This window comes from Solea solea, chromosome 9, assembly GCF_958295425.1.
Source record: "Solea solea chromosome 9, fSolSol10.1, whole genome shotgun sequence".
Classification (NCBI taxonomy): Eukaryota; Metazoa; Chordata; class Actinopteri; order Pleuronectiformes; family Soleidae; genus Solea; species Solea solea.
The window spans coordinates 10,874,062-10,894,415 of NC_081142.1; the positions used below are offsets into that span (position 1 = coordinate 10,874,062).

Genomic DNA, 20,354 nt, shown 5'->3' on the forward strand with positions numbered 1-20,354 from the left:
GAGTTGTGTTCTAAACTGTGCAGTCGTTTTTGTGTGTGTGAAATGTTTGTTATTGAGGACATGCAGCAGTACTGTATGTGCTGGTGTAATTGAATTGATCATGTTTAATTGCTGTTGATGGAATGGGATTTGTGCCATATGTTTGTTTTTCTTTCAGGGACTTGATTTTGGGAAAAGCTTAAAGTCGAGGTTGAGGCTAATCTACCACCCTCACCAAGGTGGGTCTCCTACTTTGTTGTTTGATTAGAGCACCACCTTGTGGACATGTTGGAAGCTATGAAAATGTATTTATCAACCAAACAGGTGCGATCTTGATGTGTCTTGGTTTAATCATGAATATTGTGCATGAGGCTGGATTACTTGAGTACTGTCTACATCACACAGTAAGTGTTAAGTTTCAATGTTTTCTTTTATCCTGGGCTTGTATGCAATCTACCAATTATGAATCGACACATACGTGTTTGCAGTTAATGTAACAGGATCTTTTTTTCTTTAAGAAAAGTGAATTTGCCATTTCATTTTAATTATAACGTTTCAAAGTGTAATAAACTATCAGCATTTACACAATTTATGTTTTAGATTCTTCTGTTAATGCACTGAAATTCATGATGTATTGATATACTCTTCAGTTCCCAGTAAAGCCCCATAACATGACATACATTTACTGGCCAGGAGTGACTTCCGGTGTGGTCTTGTGCTGCTGTTGCCAATCTGCTCCAAGGACTGACATGTCTTCAGAAGGTCGAGGTTCAGCCACGAGCCCATTACACGTAAGTCTTACACAACTTGTGTTTTTCACCTGCGGGGTTGCACTCGCACAAAAAAACGCTAATTTATATTTTTACTTAATATTTTCGATCCAATAGTATTAGTGAAATACAATTCCACCATTTTTTACTGTAATATTATACATATGACGAGTGAAACCTGGTATACTTGTAACTCACCAACATAGGGTTCACGATTAGAAGTTTGTTGAACCTCTTTTCTCAAAAAAAGCCCAGGTCATTTTAACCATAACTGTGTATCTAAATGTTTTAAGTTGCTGCTGCATGGTTTTGAACAGGCATAATTTCAGTCTCCCCTTAACCACTGACCTTATGGCCCAGATAAATAAAAAACATTTTAATTTTGTGATGTTGTCAACTCATAGAGATATCAATTCCAAATGTTTCCTAAACTGTCACTCTCTCACCTGTCAAGACATTTAGGCACAGGCAATTCTGGTCAGTATTTGCACACTTAAGGTCACACGCACACAAACCACAGGAAAGAGAGACCAGTTTAGACCACCTCTAGCTGTTTGCACATACAAATACTCACTGCATAATTTCCAGCAACAGGACTTGAAACAGGAAAGGATGGTTCCATAAACAGTTGTGACTGCTGCACAAGTATTTGTCTTTATTTTATATGCAGAATTCCCACGTACAAAGAGTCATACACAAACACTTCCAACTCATTTTCTTCCTGGTGGACTCCTTGGTTGAAATCTGTCATGTGATTATCTGATTTTACTACTTCCTTATACACTCGCCTTACCGCCACTGACAGGTAGCCTTTTATTGACGGCATTTTTAATAAATCATACCACTCTAGAGACAAGTACAGAGTTACACCCATCCTTGGTAGAGTGGAGCTGGTTTACCAACATACCTGACATACTGATGCTGCGTTTGCATGTGGTAACATCCCTGCCATGCCCTCAACGGGATGTGTCACAATCAAATTGCCACTGCCACTGCAGCGGTTGGGCAGATTAAATCCTCAGACAGGATCTCAGTTTCGGTCCTGGTGAACGTGACGAGTACTCTTAAAATAAATGTAGATGCCTGTGATAAGATTTTCAAATGACAATTTGACATAAAGTTTACAAACTTCAGGCAGGTATCACCAGTGCTTGTTTAGGTTGTTGCCACATTCTTCACTTTTGCATTTTGAAGCTATACACTGAAACCTTGTGAGTCTCTTAATTGAACAAATTAACAACAACACTAATAATAATAATAATAATAATAACAATAATAATAATCCATTCCATGTACTGTATATAGCTCCACTGCTGGGTTTTGAATGCACATCACACACACGACCAGAAACAATGACTGAAATTTTTACACACAGAAATTCCCAGGCAAAGTTTCCAGCTGTGTGGGTAACAGTAAAGTGCTGGAAACAAACACACAAACCTGTGAAGGAAGGACAACAGTTATTGTTTCATATATGGACACAGCTGTTGTGTGTTAGTGAGCGGAAAATTTGACATGACTGCATGTTTGATCCTGCTCTTCCTTTACCTGCTCTATCACAAAATAGGCAGGCAAGTATATTTATTCTCGCTCAGGCTCTGACTCGTTCGACACGAGAGCTGATAGAATTGACCCACACCACCATCAGCACCAGGACACAGAGTCACAGACAGGCTTGGCCTGACAGGTGTTTGCAGTGAAGGAGCAGAACACGGCGACATGCTTCGTAACGAGCAGGAGCCCATGTTTGTGAAGAGTGCTAATATCCTGTAGCTGCACACACACAAACAGAGAAGTTTAGTATTAGGTCTAATGTAACTCACCTGCCCTGGACTTTTGCTGCTGCTGCTGCTGTTGCTGTTGTCCTGCATGTGTTCATCCTGAGAGTGATGAAGTGGCCACAGTATCCACAGAGGAAGTTAAATTCACTCTGAGAACGTTTTTACCAGTGTCTCACCTGCCAGGTGGAAAATTAAAAAAAGTGTGGCTGTCTATCAACTGTTGCACGCCGTGTTGAGACACGAAGACACACCCACTTGTTAAAGAAAAAAGAGGGAGAGAATGAAGGGGGGGTGTCACCTACCCTCTCCATGTGTCTCTGTTCTGTTGAGGTTAAGTCTTAATCGATATAATTGAAAAAAATTCAAATAAATGCAAATGGTAAAAGAAGATAAAAAAAAGACCTTAGTCTCAATCTGTGAAAGAAAAAGCAGCTTCCATATATGCTCTCTCTCTCTCTATTTCTCTCTCTCGCTCCCTCATTCAGCCTGGGGCAAATCTTCAGGAAAAACCGGTAGAGGTAGTTAGAGAACTATTTTGTCAGACACTGAACTGTTCCAAGCCTCGACAGGGAGAATCTTTCTACTTCTGAAGAAGGGAGTTACTACAGCAATCGCAAACTACTAATATGTGTGACTGAAACAGAAATGTGACCTCAAAGAGAATGAATGATCTGATTCATGATCCCTTTTTCGGATTGTTGTCTGAAGATAATTTAAGAATTAAGATCACTCACACACACACACACCGTTTCAGGTTTTGTAATCTGATGGTTAATTATACCCTGGTGTAAAGTATTCACCCTGACACTGACAAGGCAGCATCGCTGTCACTGGCACCACACCTTCAAACACGCAGTCGCTTCCAAAATCAGCACAAAGAACTGCACAGCCGCAAACTTTGACTTGATGAACTCAAACCTATCTCCACTGCACCTGTACTTTTCCTAAAAACGTTTAGATTGAATTTAGTAGATCATATTGTGTGACCCTGTTGCGGGGCCTCAGGGCTCCTTGTATAATTTGTTTATATGGTCATTGTATAATATATATTATATTTGATATATTTGCATTTGAAGTGTGAGTGCAGAGAAAGTGAAAATGAGGTCAATGTGCTGTATGTCCCTGTCTATGAGGACAGATGTCCTTTTTAAAGTGAGCTTCTTTTGATTGGATGTTAATTAACACATTGAGTTAATTAACATGAAGGGAAGCTTTGCTGTAGTGAAGTTTGTTCACCAATGTCTGTGAGAGAAAAGGCAGGGTATTTCATTTAAAACTGATTATAATCTAATATTTTTAGTGTCTTTAAAAACCCAGTAGGGTTGGACACTTTTGTGCACAACACCAATCACACAAATCTATCTGAATATGTCCAAATCAAGAACAACACTCTCTGATGCACAAGGTGTGCCTGTCGTACTTTTAAAGCTTAAGTGGCATGTAGACAAAAGCAAACATTCTCATAGTGGGGTGTAAAAAATTAAACAGGCCGTTTGGCTCGAGGCACTCTGTGCTGTGCCTGATGCAGGAATGACATCGGACTGGTTTGGAGCAGCACCTAAGCCCATCTGTGCAGGGAGTCACCCTTGTTTGTATGCCAGGGCGATCCTCAGGCAATTCAAGTTTGCTCAGAGTAGAACTGCTGACAAAGTGCATACGGCTGAATTTATTGTAGGATAACAATCCACTGCTGCTGTTTTAGTTAAAGCCAAAGCCAAAGAAAGACTTACACGTCAGGATATATAAGAAAATGAACCATGCAGGCGATTGTTTCATGCAGAAAGAGATAGACTGGATTTCATAAATGTGCATACGTATAATCAGTGTGTACACTCATCAGGTGCTAGGTCAGGAAAAGCTGCCAGAGGCCTTTTCCATGTTTTCCACAGTTAACGGTCACATGAAAATAATTACAGCTGAATGATTGACTGTTGCACATTTAAAATGTTCATTTTGTTATTGTAAATGTTTTATTTTTGTGATCTTTTGTAAGTAGGAGGCCACTTTTTTCAAGCCCCTCGAGGGTTTAAGTATTCACCTGCATTTTATATAAACTGAGGACATGCAGTGCTGTTACTGTACTTAAGTACAAAATTAACTTATCTGCACTTTCCTCTAAGTGTCTTTGTTACTTGTTACTACTAAAGAAAATCAGAAGAAGAAGAAGACTTGTGTATTTATATAGCTGTCTTGATGAGCTGCTTCACGCTACACTTTTCACCCATTCACACTCTGCAACACGGGCTTAAGTGTCTTGCTCAAGGACAAGGAGCCAGGAATTGAAACCACATTGATAACTCTTTTTAATACATTTACTTAAGTACATTTTATATCAGATAATTACTTTTGATACTTAAGTACAGTAAATGTCATATACTTTAAGACCTTTACTTAAGTAATATTATAAAAAGTGACTTCAACTTCTACCAAAGTATTTTTCTGGTAAGATACTTGTACTTTTACTCAAGTATCCCTTTTAGGTACTTTATACAAGGCTGATTATACGTCACAATTACTTCCTGTACTTTTCCTACTATGACAAGACGTCAGTTTAGTGTGAAAAAGATGGATGATATTCTAAATGTCCTTAATTTGTGCTAGTCGCTTCCTGCGATGCCTTTTTGTAAGTTTGATTTAACAATTTACACGTGAAATATTGCAATAGGGATATTTCAGGTCATAGTAGGAAAAGCACAGGTATAGATAATCAAAGTAATGATGGCTGAGTTCCATTTAGCTTCTCTAGTTTCAGCGGTACACGTTCTTGATTAACTGAACTGTACTAAGCCATTGTTAAAATGATCATTCACACCGAAAAAGGGGGTTATTGCTAAACAAGTGATGCTTCTTACCCTCCTGTATTTCAGTAGCTCAGTTATCAGAGAACATGCCGTGTACAACACACACACACACACAGCAGAGAAACACAGGGAGTCCCCTTAAGTTCCCTAAGGAAACTCTATGTCAGACCAAATTATTTTGTAAACTAATGAAAATAACTATTTAAATGAAATATCACAAATGATAAAATATTGTGGTGATTCAAATTCTACAGCATTACACAACTTTAGCATTGAAGAACTGCTTTGTCATGTACAATACTGTATATTTAGTGTGGTGTGTGGTGCCTTTGTGTTGTTCTCACCTACAAATGAGCTCTAATTTATAATCTGGCGCAGTGGATCAAATGGCTTTTTATACATTTTATCTACACTCTGTCTGTTTTTAATAAAATAAGAAAACACTATCAACAATTCAAAAGTCAGTAGACAGATGGATAGATAGACAGACATTTACATCCAGTCACATGTTTGAAAAGGAGTAGGCAGAAGTGCCTACCCCCATTCCTATTACACACAACCCAAATTATGGACTACTGTATCCATCACCAAATATTTACATATTTACTGTATGTTATACAATGTTCTTAATGTTCTCAGTATAACACAAGAATATTTCTGGCTTTCAACACGACCATTTCCATTATCATCCTGGATTAAAGGATTAAACTGCTCTACTTCATCCTTATACTGTTCCATAATTTAACCCCTGAGATTGAAACACGCATCATTTTTAAAGTTGTCCTGGCACACTGCATTTTTAAGTTTTAAAGGATATCGCCCCTGTCTCTCTGAAAAACGATCCGATCCTATCCGGAAATGTGCAGAAAACGCTTTTGTTTAAAATCTTTATATACATATATATACATTTCAAACATTACAGTTTACAGTAATGTAATGTTACAGATGTCCCCTGTCATGAAAAACACTAATGGTTCACTGTCTATTTGTTAATAAAGATAAAGCAAGCAAATACAAAGGGCATCAAATTAAAAATACCAAAATATAAATAAAATAGTCAAACACTGTCATTGTTTTAGCTCTGTGAACTACTCAAACGAAGTCAAAATCACAGCACGCCTCTGTCGGGTAGTTATGACACACTCTTACTCAGTCTTTTTTTTTGTTTGTTTTACACTATGTGGTCGTACAGGAAAAGCAAAGGTGTGTCTCAGACAATCTGCACTGACTCTGTGACACTTAGATCTCACTAAACCGTAAATAAACTTGTATGTGCAAAACATGCGTCTCTTGGCACAGACGATGCCAGTTTGGCATGTTTAAATAAACTATAGTAATGAATACACTCTTTGCATCAACCCCTTTCAAGTCAATTTGCTTCTTTACTGAAAAGTCAAATGAAGAGTGTAATTTGTCAGCTGTGGGAGACGTAACCGTGTCCTCAGCTGCTCCTGCTGCTGCCTTGTCCGTTCCCCAAATTGGCCACTAGGTGGCATTGTCCTCCCATACTGTGCTATTTATTTCTTTTTAAAAGTTTGCTGACTTCATGTATTAGCCGTAGGTTAAATACTGTTAGTGTTAATTACCTCCAATATCTTGAACTGAGATTATGCTGCAGTTCCTCCCTGGTGTTTATTTCCTCCTTTTGTATGATTCTGGATGTCATTAGGCAGCACTTGCAGGAAACATTTAGATGAGTCCATGAGTGTGTGACAGACAGAGACGTATGTACATGTCCCCCGTAGCAGAGTCATGATGGTAAACCTGTGTTTACAGAGAAACGAAATGTGCCTCATACAGGATGCCAGCGTGTGCATTGATATTTGAGGGATGTAAGCAAATCTGTTTTCCATAAACCTCCGAGTAATCCAGCCCCTGAGTCAGTCAAGCTGAGTCAGAAACATTTACCGTCACCTCTTAATGTTAATTCAGCATATGGAAACCAAGTGCAGTTGGTATTGAACATTAACATTTCCGAAACAACATTGCTAAATCGAAAAATACAGGTTTTAATTTGTGTGTCTCCAAAATCCCAGAATGTCATATTTGTAAATATGATCTAAAAAGTGGAGAACAAAGCTATAACACCTCACTGTCTGTGTACAGGAGTGTGAAATGCAGGACGACCCGTTTAAAGAACTCTTTCTACCCCACTGCCATCAGAATTCTCAATAGCTGAGCGGACTAAACTAAAGTCATCTGTTTACATCACTGCCACTTTAAATCTGTTATTTGTCACTTTAAATGTTGTACTAATTAGGGTTCCCTAAATGTACAGTTCACATTTCTCTTGTATATATCCATATATTTACATATTTATGCACATATTTTTTTTTTTAAATATTTATTATTTTCCTTTATATGTAGCCTATATTTATATACTATTTCTTTTGTTTACTTTTTGCTGGTATTTTTTGAGTGGACAGCAAAGTAAGAATTTCACAGGGAAACGTGTTTTTTTACTGTGCATATGACAATAAACACTTTGAATCTCAAATCTTGAATCTGAGGGAGGACACAGGATTTAGGTCAGGGTTTAATTACACTCTTTTGTTGCATTGATCAGGGAGTTTCTGCTCACACACCTGATTGTGCCAAAAAGGGGAATTTAATTAATTATCCGTCATATTGTCGACTTATACCAATTCCATATACCAGGTTTTTTATACCAGTTAAATCAATAATTTGTCCTGAAATTTAGTTTGCCCCTGTTCTTCTGAAATAATGACAGTGCTTGTTTCCTTTTTGAGAGCTCTACTGGAACCTAACTTGTCCCACTTGTTCATGTTAGTCCAGTTTTACTTTTGCTTTCTTTCTGAGACATTGAGATATTCCTGTCTTTCAGTGTGACAACACTGAATGTGACAACTACACTTTGTCGACTATTGGAAAAAAAGAATGTTTGCCTCTGCTGGACGCTGCAATATTTTCCAAGATCAGTTGGATAAAAAGGGAATGTTTCCAGGATACGGACAAGCACTTAAAACGATCTCAGTTATTAGTAAAACAAAACAAAGAAAGAAAATCTGAGGGGGAAAGAAAAAAAAAAATCTAATTCTCTTTTCTTTCTTTTTTTTTAATCATCAAACATAAATAAATGCACTGAATGCACATAAGGGAGGAATATTAAACAACTCACTATGGCGAAACTGAAAAATGCTTTGGATTAGGCTCATTTCAGGAAGGGGAGGACACTGATCCAATCTAAGTGTTTACAAACTGGCATCCCCTTCACCAAATATGGTCAAATCATTTGATAATTGTCTAGGTAAAAACAAGACTGTTTGTCAACATAATGACAAGCTTGCTGCTGTAATTTGCAGAGGAAAGGAATGACAATTGGCCATGCTAACTAGCACAAAGAACTCCTCTTTTTACTCATGTTTTCAACCGCCTTTAGTTGTAATGTTCTGAACATTAGGAAAGAATCAATCAACTGCAGACGCAAATAAAAAGCAGATATCAGCGGCAGCTCTGGATTGCTACACGACTATAAACCTACGTCTAAACCATGTTTATTCCTTTCAGAATGCCTTTGTGCACCAAGAGGTTAAGAGAAACATGTTTAGCTTTCTTTTATGCCTGTGGGAAGACATGAAGATGATACAGATAACTTTATTTATCCCCTTGGGGACATTCCGTTTCCACAGTTTCACCAATCCAGAGAGCGTGAGGGAACGGGTGGGAAAGAAAGTTCAAAGCCCAACATTGAAAACAACACACACAATGCGAGGTGCAACAAGTCGAGCCAAACTGGTCTAAAAATAAATGAAAATAAAGGGAATAAAAAACTACCCCAGGTTAAAAAGATTGTGATAAATACCTAAAGAATACACGCATAAATAAATACATACAATAAATAAGTTTAACAAATAAATAAATAGGTGTAATGCACATATCCCTTAGCCAAGTTAAGTGCAAACTTAACTTAACTTGAAGGGTCGTGGGTAGAGGTGAGTATAGTCTACACTGGTGCTGAATGGCTGCAGTTTTGGTCTCCAAAGTAAATAAACAGAAAGTCTATAAGATATTATGAACTGATATATGATAATGACTTCATGGCTAAGAGGAGGCACACTTTCACTTATGTTCAGACATGTCTTGCTGTTGCCATCATCCATTTAGAATCCTGATAAGAATTCTAAAGAAAGTTAGATGGGAAGAAAGTTCTTCCCATCAGTGTGCAGGTGGAGTCACTCTGCTTTAAATAGAGGCTGCAGAGGAGGAGCACACGTATAACGGTCTGTGGAGATTCAATCAGTCACCAGCACTCTCCGTCTTTTGAGGATAAAACACTTTCATTTATTTATTGTTATCTGGATTTTTTTTATTTTTTTTATTTTTTTATCTTCCTATCTTTATTCTTGTTCTTTGAACAGCTGTTGTGATGGCCAGCTCTGGGATTCAGCTGCTGGGCTTCCTCCTCTCACTCGTCGGCATCTCTGCCACTGTCGCCGCCACGTTCATGGTTGAATGGAAGAAACAGATGGAGGGAGACAGTTACCGCATCTATGAGGGTTTGTGGATGATCTGCAGTGGAGAGGAAAGGACCACATGTCAGTATCACGAGTCCCTCCTGGAGCTGCCCAGTGAGTATTATTATGATTATTATTGCATAATTGTTGTTATTGTTAGATTTTCAACAGCCTGTGAGTGCTCCTGCTCCTCCAGACACCAGGCACTGCTCATTGAGATTCCTTTCACTGATATTAAGTTACTATAATTAGACAGACTGCGTCTCTTTGGGTTGACACCTTGTGACAATGTGGTGATATTTATAAAAGGAATACACAAGATCACATAGGGATTTGACTTTTTCTAGCAGAATTCACTTCACACTTGCCTGCCACATTACTAGCTACACAGGACCTAATTAATTAAAAGTTCTCAGACCTGATTAGGGCTGCAACTAGCTAATGATTATCTCTCATAATGAATGAATCTGTCAGTTATTTTCCTGATTAACTGAGTAATCGTTAAGTTCAGAAAATGTCAGAAAATGTTGATCAGTGTTTCTCAAACCTGGAAATGATGATGTTCTCAAATGTCTTGTTTTGTTAAAAAAAAAAAAAAAAAAAAATATTGAGTTTTAAGGATTTCTTTGTTATATGGAGCAAAGAAAAATATTCACATTTAAGAGGCTGAAGACTCAGAAAAATAAACATTCAAACTGATTCATCGATAATCAAAGTGTGTGATAGACAGAGACGTATGTACATCAGATTCTTCCTTCCTTCCAGTTTTTACTGTGTGACTTCCTTCAAAGTCACACAGTAAATCACATGACAGTGAAGGTTCTGAGTCATCCAGGTCATAGTCATCTTTTGAGGAATCACTTCGCCATTTACAGTATTTCAGTATTATATCAGTTTGGTGTTATTGACTAAGGTTAAACCGGCACCATGTGTCTCTAATATGTCCAACAGTGTCCGACAGACCGTGTCAGTGTTGTAATGTCTGTACTTGTATTCCTCCAGTTGAAATCCAGATTACCAGGTCAATTATGATGCTCAGCATCTGCCTCTCCTCGATGGCACTGATGATCTGCACAGTGGGAATGAAGTGCACACGCTTCATGGATGACAAGGCTAGGAGCAAATCCACAATAGCTATGGTTGGAGGAATGATGATCATGATCTCAGGTGTGTTCAGCAGCAAATGAGTTCATTTAGCAATGAAAACAACTGGCAGGAATCCTTCAATGATTGTTCTTTATAAATCTCATAATAAATATCTATTTATCTTTTTTTCATTCTTATTCAATGTCTTTTATTTACTCTGTCCTTTATTTATCATACCACTGTGGTTGTTTTAAAGTGCTTTACAAATAAAGTTGGGTTGGATTGGATTGGATCATTTTAAAAGTCCGTTGGGTAAAAAAAAAAAAAAGAAAGAGTGACTAATGGTGAGCTGCTCGCTGCAGTCGTAATGAGCAGAGGAACTTACCAGGAAGGATGTTGAATGTGAAACACACTCTGGCTGTTTGTCCATTTAGGACATTGTAGAAAAATGTTGATGCAAGATGGCAGCCTTCATAAAGCCAGGACCCCTAAACCAACCCAAATTATTATTTTAGACTGACAAACATATTGGTAATATATCACACGTTTGCCTATAGATCCTCCTACATGCGACACAGTGGCCCAAACTGTGATCAAACAATGAAATTATTGGTTGAAAAAAAAAAAAAAAAAACCATCATTAACAATACAAATATGTGTCTCCTCAGGTTTACTGGCTATCATCATCACCTCCTGGTATGTCAAAATGATTGTTGATACCTTCCATATGTCCCATCACCTGCAGAAGTTTGAGTTTGGTAAGGCGGTGTTTGTCAGCTTGGCTGGCGGCCTGCTCATGATGGCTGGCGGAGCTTTCCTGAGCTGCCGGCGATGCTCACGGTCCGAGTTGCCCGTGTCTAACCACCACACTGACCTCTTCATGCCCACCACACACTCCAAGTCCAACTATGTGTAGTCAGGAAGGGTTGACACAGTCCATGCAGCAGTTAATACTTAGGGGGCAGAAACATACTACTGTGGGATTGATGTGAACCACCTACTGTACATAATAATAATTACAGCCAGTAATTACACATCATTTGTGCGTTTTAATTAAAAAAGGGTGTTTTAATGTTGACCTGTTTCCGAATCATGATGTTTCTCTTCACAACGACCATTGGAGAACAATTGTTTTAGGAGTTTACAGTGAACACAAATGTTTCTGTACTTCTACAGTCTACTGTATGTCGTTTCTTTTTTGTTGTTGAGTTTTGAACTGTTTTGTTTTGTTTTTGTAACTCCTCCAGTTGTTTTTATTACTGATGCAAGTCATTCTATGGAAAGTTAAGAGTATGTACAGTACATTTTCAGATTAAAAAAATTAATAAAATAATTCTGTTTTCACTGACAATCATAGCATACATTATTTGAATTAATCATTACATAGAACAGTATTGTAAAATGAAAAAAGAAAAGTGATTGAAAAACTGATTTATGAACAATTTACATAATGTTATACTTTAATCTGAGAGTCATGATAGTCATTTCAGTTGTAACATAAGTCTGTTATTTAATAAACAGTATATTATTCATATTCATATTATGCACAATGACTTACTTTAGAATGCATATTAATGATTTGTAATTGTTGATGCATGCTGGAAACTACATGATAATTAGATTATTAATTATTTTATAAAGTAACTAATAACTAAAGCTGAATAACAAACACAATTTATAACATTCACATAATGACAATAAAGTAATCAAATTAGTTTAGTCAATAAAAAAAGTGCAGTATTTCTCCCTGAATTGTATTGTAATAGAAATCACCACAACAGTTAAGTTGTTGTAATATACTAAATAAATGGCTGTAGCTGTGTGGTACAAGTATTTAATTGTACCAGTGGTTTAGTTTCAACAATGATTTAACACATTATCAAATTTTATATTTAGTAAAGTTTGACCTGAATTTGGTTGAGTTTTAGTGATAACACACCGCTGATGATGTTTGCTTTGCAGATCCTGCTGCCAAAAGACCTCCAGCATTCTGCTCATTAGAGCTTTGCGGCTACTGAAACAGTTTCCTTCCTCTCTTATCTGCCATCATTTTATTCTTTATAAAGTCGATTGTATTTAACGTTTATGTTGTTAATCTGCCACCATTGTAGAGAGTGAGTAGAGGATTTACTGGGAAAGGAGCAAGGATTTACTGGATAAACTGAGTTATGTTTTTAAATCCATATTCACAGCAGTGAGGAGGAAATAGGGAGTAGACTGTTACGTCATATTAGGGAAGTTTAATCAGAGAAGCTAAATTCTCACTTATTGTCTACAACTTTGTCTTCCACATGAATGTCTGGGGGGGCTGGAGACAGTCCCAGCTGACAGGGCGAAAGGAGGGAATTTCTGTAGTAAAATACTAAGTGTGTTGGAGCCAAGAAAACACACATGCACACAAAGAGAACATGCAAACTCCAGACAGAAAGGCCCTCTGACCAACTGGGATTTGAACCAGTGACCTTTGTGAGGCAACAGTGCTATCCACTATGCTCAGTGTTTGAAATGTTTAAAAACTAACTCAGAAAATTACATTTTTGTAAGAATGATACAAATATTTATGTATACAAAGAAACAACGCCTGCTCCACAGGGAGACGGTAACAGTCCTAATTCTAGGAAGGTTTCTAGTAGAGGATAGGTTAAATGCAGAGGAAGGACTCATTTAATTTTAATTTATCTAACTGAATGCGCTGGGGTTTGATTCATCATGCCGATGTGTCCTTGGGTAAAACACCAAATTGCTCCTGGTGGCTGTGCTGTCAGCATGTGAGTGACAGATGTCTGATAGAAGAAGTGACGCAGATACTCTAGAGCAATTGGTGGCCCGTGGGCCAAAACTGGCCCGCCAGCATCAGTATCCAGCCTGTCTGATGGTTGAACAAATCCGATCTTTAATTATTTGCTTATCTTCACAAAAAAAAATTACTTTCATATCGAAGTCGGAGCTTTTATTCTGAAAAATATGAACTTATTAAACTAGATTATGAGTTAACCTAAACTAAAATGTTTGGTTTGAAAAATACAAATAAAACACTGCTGTTGCCATGGACAGCAGTGTCCATGGCAACAGTGTGATATTATTCAAAGAAACCAGTGAAACAATCACTTTGTCCCGTCCACATTTCTTTAATTTGGTTGATCACCTGTTCTCACTATCAAGTTTCATTTATTTACACTCATGGTGACACAATACAAATAGGAGTCTTGCAGATAAACATACAGTATTTAACTTACATTTACATTACATGTCATTTAGCAGACGCTTTTATCCAAAGCGACTTACAATAAGTGCATTTAAACATTTGGGTACAAACATAATGTGAAGCAAAATTGTTGAAACAGATGGGAATTTTTCAGCAGGGTGTATACATTATTCTACAACGTTACAGTCAGATGCTGTTAAACCATATTTAAATGGGTTTCTATGTTTCAGTGTTCATGTTTGTACCACTGAAAATGAAATGTCATCCAAACTGTCTTGTGTTTAGTGCCCTCTAGTGGTACATTGTGTAATTTGTTTTCAGATTACATTGAAAGTCAGTTAGTTTTTGCACTCAAGCTAAACACAGTTTGAAATCATTCAACCACATAGAATGTGTTTACATTTTACAGCTGAGTTTGTGGCTGTAAGTGAACAGGTTCACAGAACTGCTGACACCTAGAATAACAGAGCTTAACTAACTTATCACACGTGTTGTTGTCCTTAAGGACAGACAAGATAAGAGAATTATTCAACTACTAGGCTTATAAATTAAGTGCCCATGGTTTCACAATTTCAATCTGTCCTTATCAGGTGCTTGTCATGCTAAATATTACATAAATATTATAATTTCAATGATATAATCACACAAGTGTGTCCTGTGTGTGAAGATGAACCCACATGTGCAGCCAGTACCTTTGAGTACATATGTAAGTGTAAGGACAATAAAACCTTACATATTATTAACCTTCCATTTTCTTTCACCTTTTAGGGGGGAATCTTTTGAATTTCATAGAAGTGAGGGTAGTGGTGTGGTGGCGGAGGCGGAGGTAGTGGGTGTTTTTCAGGTGCGGGTGAGACGGGATGCTGTTGAAGGTGTCCCACGGGACTCTTCCTTGTATTGGTCCTTCTCCTTTTCCTGCCTCAATTGTCACTGGCAGACCAACCGGGAAACAACTGTTGTGTAGACGCCGGAGGTTTGACATATTGCATGTGGGATGGAGAAAAAGTCAACCACCAAAAATAAAAACTGAATAACATGTGTTAAAATGGTCCAGGGCACACAGAGAAGTCATAAAAAACAAAAGGGCTGAAACAAGTGCACACATCTGCTGAGTGAATTGACTCTGATTGGGTGACTGATCCTGTAAATTAGGTTTCTGGTAGAAGGCCATACACCAACTCTCCATTTATCAATCCAACTGGAACCATGTTTGCAAACGTGTTTGGAGGTTGTAACATGATTGGCAACATCACTGGTGCTGAGCTGGTGTTCAAACCATGGCACAGCTGGGAGGTGGGTAGAGAACTAGGGTAACACCACAGGTGAGAAGGCGCTACAGCCATGGGAGGAGGAGTAGGTGGAGGGTGGTGGTCAAGTTCAACCCACTGGTCAGCAGAGGCAGTGGGAGGAGGTGGTGGAGGTGAGGTGCCCGGTATCTTACTCAGCAGGTCATCTACCAGCGCCTGGAGGTGATCTGTTTGTAAGGTGGCTATGGTGAACTCAAGTTCTGCTGTGAAGTCCATCTCTCTGCTGATTCACTATTTCATTTTTCTTCCAGAACGTTTCAGGTGACTGAGTGGACTGAGACTGAACTGGAGCTCTCATTCAGCGGACCAACGTTCGTGTTACGTAAGGTAGTGACGCACGCGCACGCCCGTCAGACAGGATAGCTAGCTGTTTTTTTCTAGCTAGCTAGCAGAACTACGCAGGTGTTAATATCTCTCTCTTCTGCTCGTCATTTTTTACAAGTTGTGTTAAAGTTCCGTTTCTTTGTTTTTAATATAATTACAGATCGTAAAGATATTATTTTAAATTATAAAGCACACATGAAGTAACACAATGAGAAATCGTATAGAAATTGTCAGTTAGCTAGCTAGTTAGCTAGCAGCCTGCACGTTCTTTAAAGTAGTTGTTAAATAAAGACTGGAAACTTAACTGTACAGGCTGCTAACACAAAGGCATGTCATATATTATCCCATTTGTAGATTTATTTAGGTAATTGGTTTCATGAAATATGTTGCTTCAAAATTGGGCTAAACAATAATTTTAGAATACAGTTTGCCTTGTGGCCTTTCATGGTCATGACATTAAACAAGTGGAATCCCTTAAAGGTGACCAGTGTTGGCTCCAGAATCTAATATCAAGCTAATTTTCTACAGGTCAAAAATAGAATGAATTCTCACTTATGGCACCAGTTGGTTTACTAATTTTACAGTCAAATCAAAAACACAAATCTCTGGCCATGTTAAATCAGCAGGCAAGTTGATGGGAATACTGGGAAGAGCTATTTGAGCAGGCTATACAATCCAACAGGCAAGAAGCATTTGGCATGGGAAAGTTCAAGCTTTTTGTCATTATAGATTCACATCATCACTCTATGATTCTGATGTGTCACGATGACCCCACAGTACGTTGACAACATAACAAATTTCACAATTAGGAGATTTTATAAAACAGTTTTTCTGCATTACCAAAGAGAGAAACTGCTTTCTGGAACATCACCGGAGGAGGTAAAGGAAGAAATGTAAGATGTTTGTAAAGATTTGTGTTTTACATTTGGATTTCACTTAACAGTCTTCACAAACTAAAAGTCAACAATCATAACCCCCCCACCCCCTTTTTTTATTTTTTTACTTTCTGTGGCTATGTTCAGATCACAATTACGATCAATTAAAAACAAGCCTGCCAGCAGAGCTACCAGTGAGTGGTATGATATGTGTCTGTATTGTGCTTGTATTTTTTTTAGCAGAAGTTTGAAAGAAAAAAAAGGAATTATATCAGCATGTGATTCAATAGCCAATAAATATTTTAGGCTTCACTTTAGAAATAACACAGGTATAATTATAAGACTAAAACGTGTAAGTTAATGATGTTTTTATTCTGAAAATGTAATAACTAAAAAAATAACAAATAACTAAAAGTTAATCAAATACAACTTTTTCAGTTTCTGACAAAGTAATACAACAGTATAAACAGATTCACATGTCCTAAGTCAAATTTCCTCAAGAGGGAGACAATACTCTTTCTAGTGAACAGCGCCTAGAAGACACACCAAAACTTTGAGGCAGTTTTTATCCATGACATGAAAAAAAGACATCACTTTATAGATATTAGTTCGATCATAAGCAAAATCGATGTTTGCAAACTGTCCATTTATTTAATTGCTATTTACTAGTTTATTTAACATGAATTGTGCTCGTCATAAAATATGACTTATGGTATACAGTTAGCCAAAAGTTATGTTTCTCTGAAGCGTTATGATTTTAACTATTGTGTATTTGGTGTCATTTCTCATACAGACACAGTCTTTTCTGTATAGTCCCCTGTTATGAGTATGAATTAACCCATACTTTTCGCAGCTGTGATGTTAAACATTTAGCATCATATGAGATGACATGTTTTGGATGGTAAATTAAGAAATTATTTTTTACATAGCACATGCTGTTGAAATAGAAATGTATGTATTTGTCCTTTTTCCCGTGTCTATATTCAGAGATTCCCTGAAGGAGTGAGTGAGTGAGTGACTCCCCCACTGCTCTGCTTGTTGTAGACCGGCCATTCATTGCTTGGAGGGGAGGAGTCAGCTGAAGCGCAGGGGGGACAAAACAAAAATGTGTGTCCCTGGTTGAAGCAGCGTTTTTTCCGCCCTGCCCCTAAGTATCAATGCGAGAGAGCAACTTTTAAATGGACTGTGAAATCAGTGTGAGCTGACTGACGGCCGCTCTTACAGTCTGAACAGAAGCAGAGGATGGATGGAAACCTTTGGCCGACTGCTGTCCTGTCAGTGGTCCTGCTGCTGACCGCCGACCTGTTGCCTTACTCTGCTGCTGCTTTTCAGGAGCCTTACGACCTTTTATACAACAACGCGGTCCAGGCGTTTTACAGCGGCGACGACACCAATGTGGTGCGCTACATGGAGGCAGCGCTGAGCAGCCACGCAGAGCTGCGGCACACCAGAGTGCGCTGCCGGTTGCGGTGCCAGGACCAGCATCCGTTTGACGAGACCTTCTCGGACCTGCGCTTCTTCGACGTGGTGCTCCGCAGAGCGGCGTGTATGAACCAATGCATCGAGGAGAAAGTTGGCTCACAGTCCGTGCACAAAGTCAGCGAGGATGTGGCACAGGACTTTAAAAGGAGGATTCCCTACAACTATCTTCAGATGGCTTATCAGAAGGTAGGTGGGCTGGAGGGGGGTTTACATATGGATCAGTAAGGTGGGTCTGAATGGGGACTATTGTTGTCCACTTACTTCCAGCGACATTCTTCATCAGCTGTTTATGCAGCTGCATGTCATAGACATGGGTCGGTCCCAGTACCTTACTCGTGTAGTTTAACCACCTTCAGATTAGGGAAGGCTCACTACTTCTTTTTATTGCCCAGTATGGTATCAGAACCTTGAATTTATTTCGATACTTACATCAGTTCAATAAAGACTTTTAACTCTTTTTACATCAACTTAACTGTCACTAAGACATTTCCTTGCTGAACATAAGGCTCCATCAGCATAGTGGACATGAAAACGTCATTCACATAGTGCTCTCATTTATGTGGTAGTGCACATTCTCTTTACAGCATACAGCATGTAAAGCATTTATATTACTTAGGGTTTACTCTTTTCCTTTGCCGATAACTGATCCAGTGATTTTGACCGGTACTGAGTACCATATTGGCTCATCTGACTACTAACCATGCTGAATGATTTGACAATTACAGTTCCACTTTCTAGTTCCACTTCCCATTCCCTTTAAACTGTTGTCAAACCAAAGCTGTTGAGTCTGTCTCTCTGTCTGTGAGCAGCCTTAATCAACAATTAAACAGTTGAGTTTGATGACATTTTCTGGGAATGTTGTTTGAAGAAGTGATTAGATGTTGGTGTTGGTCGAGATATGGAAACTGAGCAGCCATGGCTGAGGTTTGTGCTCCTTGAGTGCTTTCTCTTAGTCTTTGTTGTTTTTTAAAAGTTAATTTTCTTGTTATTATGAAGATCCTTTTTAGTCCTGACTGCAGCAGTGTGGCATTAACCTAATTTACAGGATCAGTCACACAATCAGAGTCAATTCACTCAGCAGATGTGTGCACTTGTTTCAGCCCCTTTGTTTTTTATGACTCCTCTGTATGCCCTGGACCATTTTAACACATGTTATTCAGTTTTTATTTTTGGTGGTTGAAGCTTTTTCTTTTTCTCCATCCCACATGCAATATGTCAAAAAACAGGCAACATGTCTGCAAGAGATGACTGTTAATACTGTACTGTCAAGTGGTGGGCTTTGTTCCTTCTACTAAACTGCCACAATTTCTGTCTTGACTGATTTGAAATATTCACATTCACTTTGCATTCACACAGCATTTCCCATGAAAAGGACTAGGCATGGGAAAGTTCAAGAGACAGATAAAACAGAGGAGCGGGGAACAAAATGTAATTGTTTATTCAGACTCTGTGCAGCTTTGTGGTGTATTTGTCTCCTGGGAGCAAGAAACATTGATGTTTCTTTCATATTATATTTGCTGTTTTATGTGTCTGGTGTCATCAAAGTATGACCATCACCCATAGTTATTTAAAAACTTGGAAGCTGCCTGTTATGCATTGATTCTGCATCTGTTCAATAATATTTAGTTTGCATTTTTTGTGTTTCCCAAACCCTTCTGAAACCCTTTCATCCCACCGGATGAAAAGGGTGATACTTGAGCTTTACAACTGGCAATCTGTATATAAATATGCAGGTTTACAATAAGTTGTGTGCCTGGGAACTGTCTTATCTGTGTTGGTCCCTCTGCTGCACAGGTCAGGGTCGACTTCAGGACACTTGGGGGAGGGGTGGGGGAGCGACTCCAAATTAGTAACTAAAGCCTTAAGCCATGGATGAATATTATTCCTTTTTCATCTCCTTACATGAATCTGAGACCCAGTCTGCTGCAGACTCCTGAACAAATTTCAAAATGCCCGGGTGATGACACACAGCTTCCACTGCTCAGTAGTTGTGGGAAGTTAATCGTCCCTGTCTGCGGGGCAAATGATTTCTCAATTATTTTCTTAATCAGCAGAGGAAGACTAAGAGCTGATGTTATCCTTTCATAAAAGTGAACTTCTGTCTAGACATAAACATGGCCATATTCTTAGACAAAGAGGCCAGCTGTCAAAATATTATTGTAAATAATATATTATTATGAATAATATGTTTTATACAGACTAACCCGAACCCATTATGATTTCTCTGACATATATCTGAAAGAAAAGTTGCACATTTGTTTTTTCCTTA

At 38.3% G+C, this 20,354-nt stretch overlaps 2 protein-coding genes across 2 annotated transcripts in view; both read left to right on the forward strand.

Annotated features, from left to right (window-relative positions):
• The first annotated feature begins 102 nt into the window (after window positions 1-102).
• LOC131465637 (claudin-7) lies at window positions 103-12,230 on the forward strand. The gene is made up of 4 exons (XM_058638483.1): window positions 103-770; window positions 9,711-9,920; window positions 10,809-10,973; window positions 11,561-12,230. Exons 2-4 carry the CDS (start codon window positions 9,719-9,721, stop codon window positions 11,806-11,808), a joined length of 615 nt encoding a protein of 204 aa, XP_058494466.1. The 5' UTR covers window positions 103-770; window positions 9,711-9,718; the 3' UTR covers window positions 11,809-12,230.
• Window positions 12,231-15,652: 3,422 nt separating this feature from the next.
• Window positions 15,653-20,354, forward strand: part of p3h2 (prolyl 3-hydroxylase 2) — a 53,108-nt gene continuing 48,406 nt past the window's right edge. The window contains exons 1-2 of the mRNA XM_058637802.1: window positions 15,653-15,731; window positions 17,591-18,271. Coding sequence (XP_058493785.1) covers window positions 17,846-18,271 — 426 coding nt within the window. The 5' untranslated portion in view covers window positions 15,653-15,731; window positions 17,591-17,845. The remainder of the gene's footprint in view (window positions 15,732-17,590; window positions 18,272-20,354) is intronic.

What these genes read in the sequence shown, in the direction of transcription:
- LOC131465637 (XM_058638483.1), top strand. Translation starts at nt 9,719, where the DNA reads ATGGCCAGCTCTGGGATTCAGCTGCTGGGCTTCCTCCTCTCACTCGTC. An exon ending in GTCCCTCCTGGAGCTGCCCA is followed by an intron (nt 9,921 to 10,808) that starts GTGAGTATTATT and finishes GTATTCCTCCAG; the next exon opens with TTGAAATCCAGATTACCAGG. An exon ending in AATGATGATCATGATCTCAG is followed by an intron (nt 10,974 to 11,560) that starts GTGTGTTCAGCA and finishes GTGTCTCCTCAG; the next exon opens with GTTTACTGGCTATCATCATC.